Source organism: Pollicipes pollicipes, unplaced genomic scaffold (assembly GCF_011947565.3).
Source record: "Pollicipes pollicipes isolate AB1234 unplaced genomic scaffold, Ppol_2.1 Scaffold_4295;HRSCAF=5057_pilon_pilon_pilon, whole genome shotgun sequence".
Lineage (NCBI taxonomy): Eukaryota > Metazoa > Arthropoda > Thecostraca > Pollicipedomorpha > Pollicipedidae > Pollicipes > Pollicipes pollicipes.
In genome coordinates, this window is record NW_023596461.1 from 31,505,784 (window position 1) to 31,522,732 (window position 16,949).

General features: G+C 48.1%; 1 protein-coding gene across 1 annotated transcript in view; it reads left to right on the forward strand.

Annotated features, from left to right (window-relative positions):
• Positions 1 to 6,346, forward strand: part of LOC119096269 (serine/threonine-protein kinase 17A) — a 25,309-nt gene extending 18,963 nt beyond the window's left edge. Inside the window, exons 2-4 of the mRNA XM_037219091.1 lie at positions 2,063 to 2,275; positions 4,723 to 4,861; positions 6,158 to 6,346. Coding sequence (XP_037074986.1) covers positions 2,063 to 2,275; positions 4,723 to 4,861; positions 6,158 to 6,331 — 526 coding nt within the window. The 3' untranslated portion in view covers positions 6,332 to 6,346. The remainder of the gene's footprint in view (positions 1 to 2,062; positions 2,276 to 4,722; positions 4,862 to 6,157) is intronic.
• The last annotated feature ends 10,603 nt before the right edge of the window (positions 6,347 to 16,949 follow it).

The following is a 16,949-nucleotide window of genomic DNA, read 5'->3' on the forward strand; positions in this document are numbered from 1 at the left end:
GAATTTGTTCACAACATTGGTGCATTTAGTTTGTCAGGTCTTCCACGACTGTATTTGATAAGAAAGCCTAAGATTTTTCTGTTGCAATAACAAATGGTAAGTTCTATTCTGTAGTCTTTCTTGCCTATTACGTACCGAGAGAATAGCGGCAATAGAGCATACAAAACAAAAAATGATTTCCCGAGCAGCTGTCTGTCTTGTTTGCAGGCGGACGTCATTTGATTGTGAAAATACAATAGAATGGTTGACTATCTTGCCTTCGTTTATCCTCAAATCGTCTTGTCACGTGTCGTATTATTCTTTCCACGCCACAGTTTGAAGAAGACCATTGTTCACCAAGGTCTATCTGATTTGTGCTGGTCTTGAATGTAACGCTGTCCAGTCCAAGCAACGTTTAAATGCACATCTAAGGAGCGACACCATATTTAGCCAGGATCCCGTCCTCACGCCAGGCACGCGGGCCTCGGACACGGGCCGCGCTCGAGCCTCCCTCAGCGGGGGGCCTCATCCGGCCTCGATCACGGGCTGGCCGCTGTTAGGCGGCCCGTGATCACGACCTCAGCCCCAAGCCTCTATCAATCGACTGACGTCGGGCGTCTTCATGACGACGACGCAGGAGCTATCAGCGATCCTGCAGCGGCGCTCTGACCAGTGGCTGGCTGATCGGCCAGTGGCGGTTCACGGAGAAATGAAAAAAGCCGAATGGAAAAAGATAGAGCGAAAAAGTCGAACGACAATAGCCAGAAGTGATAAAAGTCAATAGCTATAAAGTTAGAATCGGGAAAGTTGAAAGGTTTAAAAAGGACGGTGGCAAACAAGGCTTGAAATCATTTCAAGGGTAAAAAGCCGACAGGGACAGATTGGAATCGGAGGAAGGCCTAGGAGATGCATTCAACAACGATAAAAGCAGGATTGTAAAAAATGCCGGATAGAAACCGATAAACCTGTTTTTTTATTGGAGTTCTGATACTGGCCATGAAACAAGATGTCGAGCCTTCGATCGGGGGGGGGGGGGGGGGATGTCGTGCTAGCATTCAAACCTTAACAACGGAGCCATGCAGAAAGTCCCTAAGACTGTTCAAGTGCCCGACATGCTATGACTACCCCGTTAGCCTCTATCCATGTCAGTAAAAACCCTCTAGCAATTTTCTGGGACGTTCGCGACCAACGCAGGTACCCACGGCAGAGTGGCGCGCAACGGCGGCGCGCGACGCCAAGCCTTTCTTTCTTTAGTCGTGGCGCTGGACAAGCACGCGCCTGGTTCCCAATGTTGGCCCATGGATCCCTCTTGCCCTTCTGAAAAAGACATGTTGCGGCGTTACTTCCCGCCGTTATTTCATAAGCCCCACCCCCTGGTCATTGGGTCCAACTGGCTGTTTTGGAAACACAGTCCCCTGGTTCTTAGTCCTCATTGGCTCCTTCCCAAACGGAAGTATGGGTTCCTGATTCTCACTGGTCTCTTTACAAACACCTGAACGTAGCACCTGGGCCCCATGGACACTCCATGGCCACCAAATTTTTTTGTTTCCTGGCTCTCATCAGTTCTTTAACAACACCAAGTTGTGATTTATGGCTACGCTGGTGTTCTGGCCATCATTGGTGAAGTGTTTTCCGGTGTCAAATTTTTTATCGAATTTTACCTGTCTCGGTTTTCCGATTCGACTTTTGTCCCTGTTGGCTTCTTGTTGCCCAATTTTTCTCGATGCGGCTTTAACTCCTCTCGACTTTTATCCCCTTCGACTTTTTGGCCTTCGACTTTTTCTGTTTCGACTTTCTTCTTGTCGAGTTTTATTCCTTTTTATTTTTATCTTTCGAATTTTATCTGATTTGGCTTTTTCCTGCCGATTTCTATCTATGTCGACTTTCTTTGTTTCACCTCTCTATTCTATTTGTTTCTATTTGACTTTTCGTCCTGACACCGCTCATGGCACAAACGAGTCTCGATCTCATCGGTTCGAACCGATTACCGACGTAGCCAGGGTGTCGACCATCACCTCGGTTATGTAGTCTCGAGACATGAGAATGACTTACCTATTCTTACAATCCATGCTGTGTTTCGCAGGGGTCAGTGGGCCAGTGTGTACAAGTGCCGGCGGCTGGGCACCGAGCTGGAGTTTGCCGCCAAGTTCTGCAGCAAGAGCCGGCTGGGTCTGGACGCCCGCCGGGAGATCGTGCACGAGATGGCGGCCATGCTGCGCTGCCGCCGCTGTCCACGCGTCGTCCAGCTGCACGAGCTGTTCGAGACTGAACAGCAGTATATACTCGTCATGGAACTGTAAGTGCTGTTGATCTGGCTGGTGTGTGGATACCAAAAACATATCAGATCTCAAAGAGTCAACACATAAAAATGGGTTTTACATCCGTGAGATGACTGAAAATATACAGATCCTCGATCCCAGTATACCGGGATTCGCCCCGTCCGCCCGGAATGGAATGACCATCAGCCTACGAGAGAGCCTCAGAGATCGGCAAATGTTTTCCCGCGTTAACCTCGGAGCGGCTTAGCCACGGTCCCAGAATTTTTAGCAACTAAGTTGACAATTTTTACACCTGTGAGACTTTGAATTTTGTGACTTGGATGGTGCATGACCTCTTTGGCGAGGTGATGTCGGTAGCATTTTGCTCGAATGTACAAATAACGTTTATCTTTCTCAATAATGCTTGCCTTGCATTATGCATTCATTAATCCAGCACAAATATACCTAAGAACCATTGCATTGAATGCAGATAAAATGGGCAATATTTCAGGTTTACAACAGGATAAACAAATGGAACACGACGTTTTTCCTCACTCAACCAAAACGAACTTGCGGACTGGTATGTCCGATCGGCTAATCTCCTCAAGCTTAGGCGTAAAAAACACACCCTTTGTGGGTCCCACCGGCCTGTAATAGCGTTAAACCAGGAAGTCTAGATTCATGACTATTGTATCGACATAGCATCCTGCTTGGTGATTTCTACCTTAGAGTTGTTAGATGGCAGGCTCGTCGATTTCCGACGAGAATTTCTCGACTACTATCACTGAATGCGCTCTTCATTGCCTGCACTATATTTGATATCTAAAGTTTGGGGAAAAACTGTGCTGGTAGTTTCAAAGCATAAAATTTGGGATTGTCCATGGTAATTCCTTTAAGCCAGAAAAATGTAGTGAAAATTTTGAGACCGTAAGGGAGGCTCCAGCCACCTTCAATCTTTGGGAAAGAAGTAAACCGAATTTGATGAGAACCCTGTTTTTCTGCACATTTTGTGGATAAGTTTAGCCATGTTTGCCGGCTCAGTCCAACTTAATTTTTGAGCCTGCGCTCCTGTTATCAAGCCAACTTTATGACGCAGAGAAGTGTTGCTTTAAAGATGAAAATTGGAGCTTTTGTTTTTCCTACAGTTGCATGGATTTGGTGCAAAGCTCATGAACAAGCAATGTTTCATCGAAGCCGGCTGGACGCCTAGAGTTCTGCACGCAATGCCTTCACACGTAAATGGCAGCATTAGCGCACTGCTCGACGGCCGAACGTTCTCGCCGGTGCAGTTTTTATGTGGCTTCACGAGAGCACAGCACGCCGCGCCGACCGGCAGCCGCGTGGGTTCATTCACAAGCCGGAAGGTCGCGCTCTACAGTCTGTCGTGCAGAATAAATGATCGGCCGCCCAGCTTCCGTCTGGTAACCGGTCGCAAGATGAAGGAGCGCAATTAGAGCAACACCCGCTGTCAGCTCGGCGCAGACAGGCCGGCGTGATCCGCGCCGATAATATGGCGGCGGCCGGCCGACGGTTCTCTCGCCCGTCCGGTGGCACAGACCAAGGCCGTATATAGGGCGCAGACCAGTTCGGACTCGAGGAAACGCCCACAAACCGAGAGGGAGTGGAATGTGGAGATAGGCGCGCGAAGCTCAGGGTATATGAGGCTCGCCACACATCTCATGAATTGACCTCAGAATTGAGCCCATTCTGTTCCCAGGAGGTCTGCAGCACACCACTAATCTACTTTTCCAAAGTAGCGGAATGTAGTCCATTTAGCAAAGTATAATTTTTGCACCATTTTACCCCTGTCAATGTGCAGCCACGCTTATGTTAAACAATTATAAATGAAAAGTGTATCTTGTATAAGCACGCTCCATTTCATGTATTTAGTAAATTTGATGAAAATGGCGCATCAGGGTCCGAAAATCATCTGTTGATATAACATACCTTGCTAGATGTCCAGCCAGTTGGCAATGTGGCAACGCGGCGCGAGCTCTACTGGTCTATTCCATGTGCTACAGTATGTGGGTTCGTCTTCATGACAGCGTGAATTAGCCTTATCCGTCGCCGAATGTGGCCATTTTTCCGCCGTGCGTTCGTGTTTCGTTAAGCATGGTAGTGCAAATGTTTCTGCTTTTCATTAGTTTTTATTTTGATTAATTTGATTACGTCATTGATATTTCCTATTTATTCGATTACCTGTTTGAATTGATATTTCAACTTCATTGATTTATATATCTAATCCGCACTTTTTGGTTGAATGGATTAGTGAATCAGCGCGAATTGTGTGAACCCTGACCTTGCCAGCAGCACACCGAAGCGACTCGAACCCACCCACCCCGCCACGGGTCGGCTGGCCGGCAGGCGGACTCATGATTGACCTACCGGGACGGAGAGCGGAGCTTTGTGGCCACGGCCGCTTTCCCCGGTGCTGCCCTGCCCAGCACTTGTGGGGCGAGATACTGACATTCCGCGCTCTTTTCAGAGGCAGCGGTGGGGACCTGCAGGGGATTCTGGACAACAACCAGGTGCCGTACGAGGCTGACGTGGTCCGCTTCATGAGGAGCCTGCTGGAGGGGCTGGCGTTCCTCCACGAGAGGAGCATCGCCCACCTGGACATCAAGGCAAATAACCCTTGCTTAAACCAACTTGTGGCGTCACCTGGGCATGTTTTATACGCTGGAATAGTGAATTAAGATTCGCTGCCGTAATAACGTTCTGTGAATCATATGCCTTGGTTGAGCGGATAATGAAAAAGGAACGGATTTTCTACCAAATGCCTGATTCGTCTAATTCATCTTTTTCGAGATTGGTCTACCCAGGAACGCAGGCGTAAGAACGTTTTAAAAGGTGGAGGGGGTGAGGGATAGGCTTAGGGTATTCTTTACTGGGACGCAGGCCCGGTGACCGGGGGAAGGGGGGTGGGGTGGGGTGGTAAAGATCGAGGTCATTGCCCGCTCTTAATTCACACAACACATTTGGGAAATGATTAAATGTCATGGTTTCTATGCTAGATGTACATCTATAGCTGTTTCCAACTGGTACACAAGGTTGCCTATTCGGCTCACCGTGCCATTTAGAAAATGAGACTTTCCAGCTCTCTAAGATTACTCGATCGTTTTAACATTGTCTTTCCTAGGGAGGTGAAATTTCACCAGCGGGTAGGCATTTTGGGCGACTGGAGAAGCATCTACCTCCACAAGGTAGATGGCAAAATAGGATCTAGACACAGGCTGGTCAGAATTTTAAATGCGAATCAATGGCCCATAGTGCGCCAGAGTTTTCATGCGCCTGGATTTTGCCGACTGCTTTTCAAGAAGTCACATTTGTCGCAGCATTTAAGGCGTGTACAAATTCAAAAGCTTCAAATACTACTTATCTAAAACAATGATACAAAAAACCACAAAATCAAAGTTTTTCCAGTGAAAAAACCGAATCACAGAATGAAGGCCCTTCTTTGAGATATACCTTATCTCAGCCCTGCTGCCGTCCGCCATCGGCGGCCACCGCCCTGGCCGAGCTTTCCCCCACATAACTGGCTGCAAACTGATCGTATATCTATGGTACAGCATGGCGAACTACTGGTGTGTGATGCATATTGTTAGCTACATATGCATTACACACCAGCTACAGTATGTATTTCCGAATTATCTTCCCATTCACCACACAACGGCAGAAAATAACTGTCAAGAAGTTGCCTGCCTTAAACATGAATTGGCCCAACAGGCATTCATTTGCCCAGAATAACTATATGAAGCTATAGTTATTTCTAATGGTAGCCTGCCTGATGAAAAATAAATAACCTTTTCACGCATTCCCCTAATGATGAGATGCAAGATGCAAGCAAACGAAGTCGTGGACTGGAGGAGATGGCTGGAATCCTCCGCCGCCTGCACTGACGGTGTATGTTGTCCTCTCAGCCCCAGAACCTGGTTCTGACCGGGGCATTCCCGGACTGCGATATCAAGCTGTGCGACCTCGAGATATCGCGGGTCATCTCCCCGGCTCAAGACATACGCGAGATGCTCGGGACCCCGGACTACGTCTGTAAGTTGGCGCTTCATTCGCAAGCCCCTTTATTGAGGTGTGCCTAATGACTGGTGCAATGATTTGATGTTTTTTGATCCGTAAACCAAGCAGGCCCAGCTGTCGCCGAGCCACCTGATGATAAATGTCCTTTGTCTGGACTTCAGCGTCCACGTCAGACTTAAGAGTCCCTCAGGCGAGACTGAAGCCTGTCGCTTGTCTAGTTAGGAGGTAATAGCCGACCAACATGGTATTATACAACCATCATCCAGCGAGAGCATCCATTGTTTAACATCCCCACCATTAAGCCAGGCGTAAACACCAGCCCAATGAAGGAAGTTTGATCACCGCAGAGGGGATGCGGCTGGTTAGGTCAGCGGTAGAACGTGGGGCTGGCAATCGGCAGACCCTGGCTTCAATCTCAGCAGTTGCAATGAGAGTATTCAGACTGTGATGAGTGCATGGCTGAAAGGCGAACACCACCAGTCCTGGCAAGCCTCAATGTCACCTGAATATTACCTGAGGAGTAGTTGGTCGCATTGCTATGCACATAGCAACTCACCAGGGAGCGTGGTAGACCGAAAGTTATTTGTTCGCTATTCCATGGCCTCTCATTTGCATTTATCGATACCAATAAAATATATTTTAATATTGTTCTACCGGGATTTCGTTTTGTGACATACAACCTCAAACCGTCGGAGCGCCGAACTGTATGCTGCACTTCGAAGTGTTGCAATTTTTGAACGGCAACATATATGCAATCTTTGTATCCGAATATCTGACCAGAAAAGATTACATGCGAATCTTTGTGCACAGAAATTTGCATGCAGAAGACTGTGAATCTACGTCATCTCTAAATCCGTATATCTTCGTACACGCAATTATTCGTATCACATTCTTACATCGCCACACTAATGTCGACCATGTCGCTGTCGTCACCTCAGTTGCCCTAAGTCGCGCAGCTGGCAGTGTTAACCACGGCCTTCGATTCGATTGTTCGATGCCTTGCATGTCTGACTGAAGCTCAAATGGCACGGTGGCGACCCGAGCTGATTCGAGAGCTACCATGATGTCCGGTGGTGAGAGGTGATGCACTGTCCACTCTCTGTCCCACCGTTGGCCGCAGAGGTCCTTCGTCAGGGAAGAACCTCTGTGGAAATAATTCTCTTCATCATCGTCAATGACGACCTGTTATCTTACCTACTCACGGACGTCTATTGTATGTACTAGGCCGACGATACTCAACTACCTGACTCCGCCTGTTCTGATTCGATTATCAATTTAAAGTCCCGGCAGCAGGGGACTTTTCTCGTTGTCAAATGTTATCTCACATCCAACTCCTTGCGAATGAAGGCATGAAAACTATCCTGCTACTTTTGCACGTGCCGCAAACTTAGAACATCTCATCTTGTCTTCTACATATTACCGGCCGTACCGGCGATATCGCAAAGACTAAAGCACCGACATATGAACCAGGCACGGTCTTTCTCCGAAACGGGTGGTCCGTTCGCCTTGCCACATTCACCAATCGATTCAGTGCAATGAGATGAGTACAGGGGCGAACTTATCGCAATCTGACCTGTGGTAAAACACCTCACGCGCAGGGAAATTTTCACATGCAAAAGCAGACAACTCAGATCTGAGCCTACTGCACCGATCGGTGCGAAATCTGCCCTATTGGATGCACCACACCTTACTCTCTCTTGCCAGTGAAAATTTGGCGACCCCCCATCAGGTAAAAAGTCATCAAATTTCACAAATTTCAAAATTCTTGCCTGCAGGCAGCTCATATCTAAGAACGTACTGCTTCCAATGTCTTTTAAGCCTTGCCTTTCAATGAAGCATACTATGCAGACCAGTCTGATATCAATTTTTCGAATAATTTTTTTTTAGTCGACCCAGGACTGGCTCACAGATTTTGTAATCCGATTCAGCTCACGCGTCACGGTCGTTCCGATGTTTTAAATCGACTCAGTTCAGATTCATTGCCTGCATTGGGTCGCATCAGTCAGGGCTCACACAGCTTGCAAATCAAATATCTGATTCAGCTCTGGTTTACTTATATATATATATATATATATATATATATATATATATATATATATATGTACTAGGTATGTACTGTATGTACATGCAGTACCGGTCGTTCTGCATGGTCGTTCGTTCTCGTTAATTTTATATATATATATATATATATATATATATATATATATATATATATATTACGCAATGCAAATATATACCAATAGTCCAGAAGCAAGTTTGAGGTTTGAACCTACCAAAATGCAGTGCAGCAAACAATACCTTTCCTGTGACCCGTAACCAACAAGCTCTCTCAAGTCTCAGCTATAAGACTAGCGTATTCTCCCTGACATCTATGACCCAGACCCATCAGTTATATAACATGCAGGGTGAACTAGACTGCACCAAACCTGACAATCGGCGGCCTGCACCTGCTAAGTACCAGCCAAGTGATTTTACAAGTAGGTATTTTCGTCTCTACTAGCGAGTACTAGCCTTAGTATATCAGCAATTAAGTATAGGATTGCAGTCCTTGCAGTGGCGGTAAGTTGGCATAAGCTACAAACATAATGTGACCTTATCGACCTACCCAATTTCAACAAGCATTACCAACTATTTTTGCATTTCTCACATCACAAGCACTCCCAGTGAAAATCCACCTCACACGACCCTGACTCGACCCACATCCTCTAGTGAGCAAACGAGTGAGCTGAGCTAAACCGAACTCTGAACAACTGAACAAGAGAGAGAGGCTTACGTGGGCGTCGGCTGTCGTTTCCAGCAGGATACCTTAAACCCATCTCATCAGATCACTCTATGATGAGATGGCAGTCAAAAAAAGGTTTCCGCGCTGTGTGGAGAAGGTGACCTCAGGTAATATATACGTAATAAAGGTATAAGGTTTCATTAGATTAGGTTTCCCGCCCTGCATTCAGTGGCCTTGATGTACCTTCAGAAGGTGAAGGTAATTACTTTTTTTGTTTGTTTTATTTTAAACCAGCGTCTTTGATTACGCTGGGCGGCATGCTCATAAAAAAGCTTGATTAGCCTGCTTTTAGGATAATGACGTTTGATAACGATTAGCCTCCTTTTGAAATAATAACGTTTACCTTATCTTTTCTACAAACTATTTCTTTCTCAACTGCCTTCATATCCACGAAGTTTGTCGTGGCTGCGCTGCTTATGTTCGAAACTTGATCTGGAAAACCTTCCTTGGAGGGGGGGGGGGGGGGGTCAAATTGACTCTCCACTTATGCGCATGTTAAACTACTCGCTGGTGACGACTGACCGATTAACCGACGACATTTTAGCGACACAAAAACGTGAAATTGCGACCTTATAGGTCATAGATATACATGACCATATAGGACAACAGCTGTCCGCCATTATGTGAAGGCACCGTCATCTTGGTAAAGACGTCAAGCAGTCTGTGTAGTTCACAGCTGCTACGATGGAGGGCGTCGGCATTTGGTGTTGCTGGCAAACATTTCGTTGTGTCGTGGCCTTCGTCGTATATATGGCGTGTTAGGATGGTCTCTGCAAGCCACAGATATACCGACTGGCCGATGTGTGTTTTTCGTGTTATTGTTATTGTTAGTGACCGTGCCAGGCGAAGGCGCCAATCAGTTCGCCAAGTTCCCCTTCAAGGGACTAGTTATGGTCTAGTTGCGGTCGGTGCTGCCAGGTTTTTCTTTGTATGACCTCTTTCAAATTCTTAACTGAGCTGTCTGAGATCTTGCATTTAGCTTCATCAGCTGAGTACATTTCATGATTTTACATTAGGGATGTAATAATCACTAATTTCTGGTGAAATAACCCGCGGCCTGGTCCGTGGGTGACGAATTTTTAAGTGGAGAGTCACGTACAGGTTAAAATACCTCCTGCTTGTCTCTGTAACAAACGCTGCATTCAATGCTGAATCAAAATCCTGTTATTGTTTTGTTGTCTGTTCTTAACAAAGGCCCGGAGTGTTTTTGTAACGCAAAAATCACAGTAGCAGTACTGGCGGTCGTACATCTTGCAAATAAATTCTGGCCAGTGCACTGCCAAAAGGTTATGGTAGGTGCCTATTTGTGCAAATATTTTGGCATGGTGTTCCTTTGATTGTTGGTAGGCAGCCAGCCTGCCTATCAAGGTAGGTTGGCTGCCTTTCAACAGCGTCAGGGCCGCGGCGGTCGTCATCAGGGGTGGGCCCACGCTCCACAGGCTTCACGAACGGATGTCGCTCGTGCACATCGGATGCGACTGCAGCCGACTCTCGCGGAATTCTACAGCAGACAGGTGGACAGGAAGGTAGCGGTCCCACCATCGCTGCGTGAGCACGGTGTACTGTCCACGCAGGCAGCGGTCGTGGAGGTCGGCGGTGGGAGTTTTTCCATACGGGTAACTCATTGATCAGTGAAATACAGGACATAGATGATTCAGGATCGTTGGCATATGGCCTTATCTCATTGAGGCCTTTAAAATCGGTTCCCGCTATGATTTTTGCTTTCGCGATCTTACGCAGCAAACTCTTCGCCCCACGCGTTGCGGTGGCTGTGTCAGAACGAGTCTATGCTTGTCGCCTTTACCGATATGGCGGCCGACTCCATCTACCAGCAGGCGGACCACCCTATTCACCTGTTTTATCTAGTCTGTACATCTATGCTTTTGGTAAAGTTAACGTTTGGACGGGATCATGCACATAATCACAGATAGATGAGTAGCAAATATGGTCTATGAACCGATGTATGTGTTGATACAAATTTCGCCACGATCCTGGCTACAGTTTCGACAAAGGCGTGTTGCATTTGGCGTCATTTTCGAATAGCCGACATTCCTGGCTTGCCCGACTTTTACTGATGCAACTGAGCATCGCACAAACTTGTCTTGGCCTTACGAATTCTAGGCGATACGTTGATCGACATTTTGAAATCGGATTCGCACCTCCATTCGCTGCCGACTTGTGGCGCGAAAGGTGAAAGCCCGTAGAACATAATTAAATCCATCTTAGATGCTTCCATGGAAGTGACATGTAGCACATGTAACCCACACATCTGGCGCCACACTATGCCTCGTTCAACTTTGTACCGACGCGTGCCAATTTATTGTCGCTCCAACCCCTGGCTGCCGAGATGCAGCCACGGCTTCGAACAATTGTCCGTCGGTTGCACGTCGGCGGCCCATGGATCACATTTTCAGACCGCCCGTGTAAAGAGAACCGCCCTAAAATGGCCCTTTAAGTACGTGCCACGCCCGAACCCCAGACCGCAGCGGCTCGTGAGCCACCTGTCGAAAACCGCCTCGGGCGCCCATGTGTCGCGTCCGAATCTCACCGTACGGTGGCCCGTCGTTCGGCCCGGACACGACGCTACGCAAAGTGGGACAAACAGACGCATCCTAAGCAACGAGTTTATAGATTCGACACTATCTCACCCCGAGGTCCCAGGGTTGTGCATGTTGCTGTAGCCTGAGTTGCCTCTCAGTTCGGTGCGGCGCAGCCGCATGCCATCAGATTCGGTTTAAATTAATTAGCTGTAGATCCAAGATCATCTCCAGGGTTGGTTAGCTCCATATTGCGTCTCATCGATGGTGGAGGGGCGGGCTGGCACGGAGCGCGTGGTACGGCTACCCAGCGTGACAACTTGAGCATTTTAGGGGTTTTGTGCGAGCCGCAGACGGCTGAGGCCATCCGCGCGTTGTTCACAGCTCGTGTCTCTGCGTCATACCGCAACATTCAGGAGACATTGGCAGGCGCTTTGGGGCACCGTCTGTCCGTCTGCCCTTTCCGCAGGGGCAGCCTTCGTACCACGCAGCCTCGTCCTCAAACCGCTGTCCCTGGTCATGACCGCCACACGAAGCCGAAGTGACACCGCGCCTCGGCTGGCTGCCCTTTCCGCGGAGGCAGCCTTCGTACCACGCAGCCCCGTCCTCAAACCGCTGTCCCTGGCCATGAACGCCACACAACGCCGAAGTGACGCCGCGCCTCGACTGGCTGCCGCGCCAGTCTGAGGTGATGTTCGTACGTACGACAGAGATGCTTTGACAGAGATTGGACTTTGCCAGACATTAAGCTTTTGACGCATGTTGCCAAAAAACTTTTATTGTGTGATTAATCCGCTGTGCCCTTGCAATTCGTACATCAATTCTCTCAGTTCTTTTTGGGTCAAGGAAAATAACGCTTTGCCGTGGCTTGCTCAACCGGTGCTGGAATCTGGACACACCGATTGGAAATGGTCAGGAATGCCGAACACCGCCTCAGATATGCCGCGGTTTCAAGATCTGCATTGTCTTGTGAGATACCAACGTTATTCAAGAAGTCGGGATGTTGCGCATATGAGGGCAGTGATTGCGTAGTTTTATGTTTTTATATATGTAGGTGCATCGGACTAACATTTTGCCGTTACACCAAGCACGAAAAAGACAAGACGATTGCACTTTTATACCGGCAACAAATGGTAAAAAATGGCATATATTAAGTGCAATATGCACAACTGTGCATAGTTATAAAGGTAATGCAAACAATTGCATATGCGAAGAATACGATGAAATGCGGGGGTGACAAACTTCGTAAAGATAAAGGCGCAAACGTCAAGATTTCAAAAACTTAGTATGCTGCGAAGGAACTCGATACGAAGGAGTGCATGTGCAAATAAATGCGATGCGAAGAACTGCGTATCCCAGGCTTTGGTGTTGGAAGGCGTGTCATGCGGGAGCTTGTTCATGCGGCCATTTGCCCGTGCAAAGCTTTGCGCTTGCGAAGCTTTGCCTGCGAAAACGTGCGCCATGGAAAAGGAGTAGTGCTTATTGTGTGGGTAAGTTTTATACTGAGTTCTGCCTAGGAAGAAATGCGGTGCAACTAAGTTTGATACGAAGCTCTCTCCTGGAACGACCCCCAGCAAGTACGGTTCTCCGCCGTCCCGCCACGAGCAGGGCTAGTGACGCTGTCGGGCGCGCCGGAGCTCGTGACCCCGCTGTCAGCTCGTCACAGTTATCAGCGGGGTCGCCAGATTTTACGAGCACGTGCGGTGGGACCGGATCAGTCCGAGCGCGGCGAGCGGAGCGCGGCAGGAGGACGCGTGTGTCCGCCGCAATCGGCGAGACCCCGGGCGTAGACACGGGCCGTGCATTAGCTGGCCAGATGCGGCGCACTGATACCGTCCCCGGCCCGGTCCCTGCGCGTGGGGGCTCCGCTGGCCGCCGGCCGCCCGGCTGTTTATCACGCGGGTGCGGGCCAGGTGGTCGCCAGTCCCGCTGAGGTCGACCTGGACTCGGATGATGATGCCGGCAGGATCGCGGCGTCCATCAGCGACGCTGGTGCTGGCAACGACCACAGGCGTCTCTCAAAGCCTTTCCAGGTGCTGCATCCGCTCAAGCGTCACCATAAATGATAGCCTATCGTTGGGTTCGACTCTTCGCGGGCGCAGAATCCAGCTCATGCAAACATCTCGGCGCAGCACAGTTATGCACTGTGTTTGAAAGCGTACGCTACAAGCTGTTAGAGTAGGCAGAATGGCCATAGGGTCGGAAGGGTGAATTTCCCCACCTAAATATTGCCATATTTCATTCTATTACCTCAGCTCCTCCAGAGGCTCCACTGCTCTTTATCTAGATAGCCCAGCTGTTCCACGTTAGCGTTGTTGAGATATACCTACAACACGGTGCTTGAACTCTTCCGCTACTCCTGCTCCACCCAGATTAAGCTTGCAGACAGACAACAAAGTGGGGACGTTCTAGTACTTTTTGGGTTAATTCGATATATTACTGCGTTGCATGTGGGACTCGAAGCGGGTTACTTGCTTGCTTGATATTTTGCTCCAAACGGCAAATACGATTTGCTGCATTAGAGAGCCAACTGGCTTTTGCCCATGACATCTCAAAGTGGCTGGGTAAAAGAGCGGCGTGATTTACATCGAGCAGCCGTCTCGTGTGGCTATTCTGCCTGATCAAGGTAGCCCATAAATCAGCTGGAGATGGTTGATGTGTCACTCGCGGCTCCGGCGTCCGTTACTGTATCACATTACGGACTATTTGTAAACGCTCGCAGAGACACCGCCAAACCTGAAATGTCTCATTGGCAATGTCATGACCGTTTACTGTGTACACTTTCTAATTTATCTCGATTTTTCGATGAGTGTTGGGGGTGGGGGGGGGGGGGGAGTGGGCTTTTACAAAGCTGTAAGATGCCTCAATGAGAGAGAAGAGAGTCAACTTTTGTTGTAAAATCTCCAAAACTAGAGGCGCTTTTCAAGGGAAGAAATGCTAAAATGAGACATGGAATTATGCACACAAGTATGCGTGACACTATTGAATAGCTTTGACAATGAAGGCGCAGGATAACCAATCGGACTCAAATTCCACTTCCAATCCATTTATTCTCTGTACATGTTTTTCATCGAATCCAATTCGGCAAAACATGACTTGAGTCATCCCGCCGGCATAGGGTTACTTGCTTGATGTCTTGCTATTTTAATTATTAGATTACTGTGCGGCGAGTACGACTGAGCAGCGGGGTAGGACGATTTGTGTCAGGTTTTACGCTGAGATCCCTCCTGCTATAGCTCATGTGCATAGGACTACTACAGGTATATCTGCAAAAATATTCATGCCATTCAGCTTAATATATAGTGGTAAGGTTTTGGGGAGCACGTCGTTGTTTCGTGGTGAATGACTTCTGAATGGCCTCCTCTCAAATGAGACAGTTTGCCGCACCCTGGGGTCAATTGTATCAGATTTTAGGTGACGCTATGCTTGCGGTTTTGGCCAAAAAGTAAGTTGTATCACAGGCTGCTGAATGCGTTACGACATGCACTTAAAATGCACTCGTCTGTGCTATTTCACTATTCGTTGTGATTGCGACATGACAATGTTTTTTTTTTTACTAATCAGATCGATTCCGCGGTCCACGCGCGGTGGGCCAATGTTGTTACATTGCCGGTTTTCTACATCATATAAATGTGCTTAAAGCATATAAAACCACATACCATTGTGCTTAGAATTGAACAAGGACCACGCCTGTTTAACCCGCCTGTTTAACCCGCCTGTTTAACCCGCGCCCGGCCGGGAGAGTTGACCTCCCCAAGCGGATTTTTTAACACAGGTCAAAGAGAAACCCTCGCAGCGACGCGGCATTTTCAGTACTTGTTCATCTATCAAGTTGGCACCCTATTGTACAAATTTCAAGTTTTGGTCTACCAAGATCAATGACCTAAGCTAGGTAAAACATGACCTTGGCCCAGGGCATTAGCTATCATTATGGGTATCTTTTGCAAAGCTCAAAATAGGACAGCTGAGCTCATAATAGGCAGCTTGAGAAGTAATTTCGGACACCAAATTCGAACACTTCACTGAAAGCGTGTTGTGATTTCATTCCATTGCATATCGAGGCCACAATAGGTCGCGTAAGAACATGCAAGGTCAAGTGAGGTCACCTAAGGCCAATGACCTGTGTTGTCGGTAGAGGAGAGGCTCTTTTCTTCAGTACTTCGATATAACCTACTTGGCCTCGTAAAAAGCTTTACAGAAATATTGCATGTCTTACGTACCAAACAGTTTTATTCTTTATGGTCATATTTCAGTAACATCATGATAAAATGAAGCTTATTTGCATACGTTAGACGTAAATGTGCTACTCGAGTTAGCATCATAGAGGTGGTCAGCATAGCGTCAGCTGATTGTGTAGGAAATACGTCAGGTGATTCTGTGACATCACATAACATTTCGGAACGTTTTCCTTGCGGATTGAGCTAGTTATTTAAAAAATGCGGGTTCCTTTAAGCCTTTTACTTCATTTGTTTTTATCAGAGACTGCCAACTTGCATGTGGTAAAAAGTCGTACAATCTTAACGTTGACCATTTTTGCGGCAGTCAGACCGACCTCGGCTGTCTTGGCCTGTAGTTCCGTCGTGCCCGCTCCGTGACCGTGTGGCCTCCAGTACCCATCCGGCCTCCATCCATTCACCAGAGCACGCCTGCCGCGGGAGACGCCCCATCTCCACCCACGTCCTCCTCCACTGGACTGAGATAGAATCGCCCGGCCGGCCCGAGCTTGACGAGGCCCAGACCGCTCTCCGAGCGGGACCAGCCAGTCTTAGTGCCTTGCCAGCTTACGTGGTTACACTAATGAAAGCCCTTGATGATTCCCCGCCAGGGGCATTACTGACAATGCGCCGAAATAGTGAGCGATGACACCGATCATCCTGCATTGCTTTTGCTCGAATTATCAATGCCGTTTGTAGCGGTTGGCCGGACACTGGCTTTCGTGGTGGCAGGACTTGGCACAGCTTGAATACCGGCAACAGAAGGCCACCACGGAGCGCATTAAGTTCTGGATGACCTTTTGGTGTCACAATAAACTGGTTACATAAACTAAGGAGGTCAGCTGCGTTGCAGTCTTTAGGTCATTTAACAAGAGGCACTGAATGGTACAATTAGCACGGCGGGCCACGATTCACTGAAAGTTAACATAAACGGCTGTGGTTTATCATTAAGGTGGGGCGAGAGACTCCAGACGTCCCCCGCTTTGCTTTTCTTGGATAAACCATTTTGGGGGGCATATTTCTGGTGCAGGTCCAGCCATTGTTCCTTTTCGCTAACCTAACTTAAGATGCGAAATTACGCTTCTTGGATGCATGGACACCGTTCCACATTCGTCACGAAAGTACTCTCTCTCTCTCTCTCTCTCTC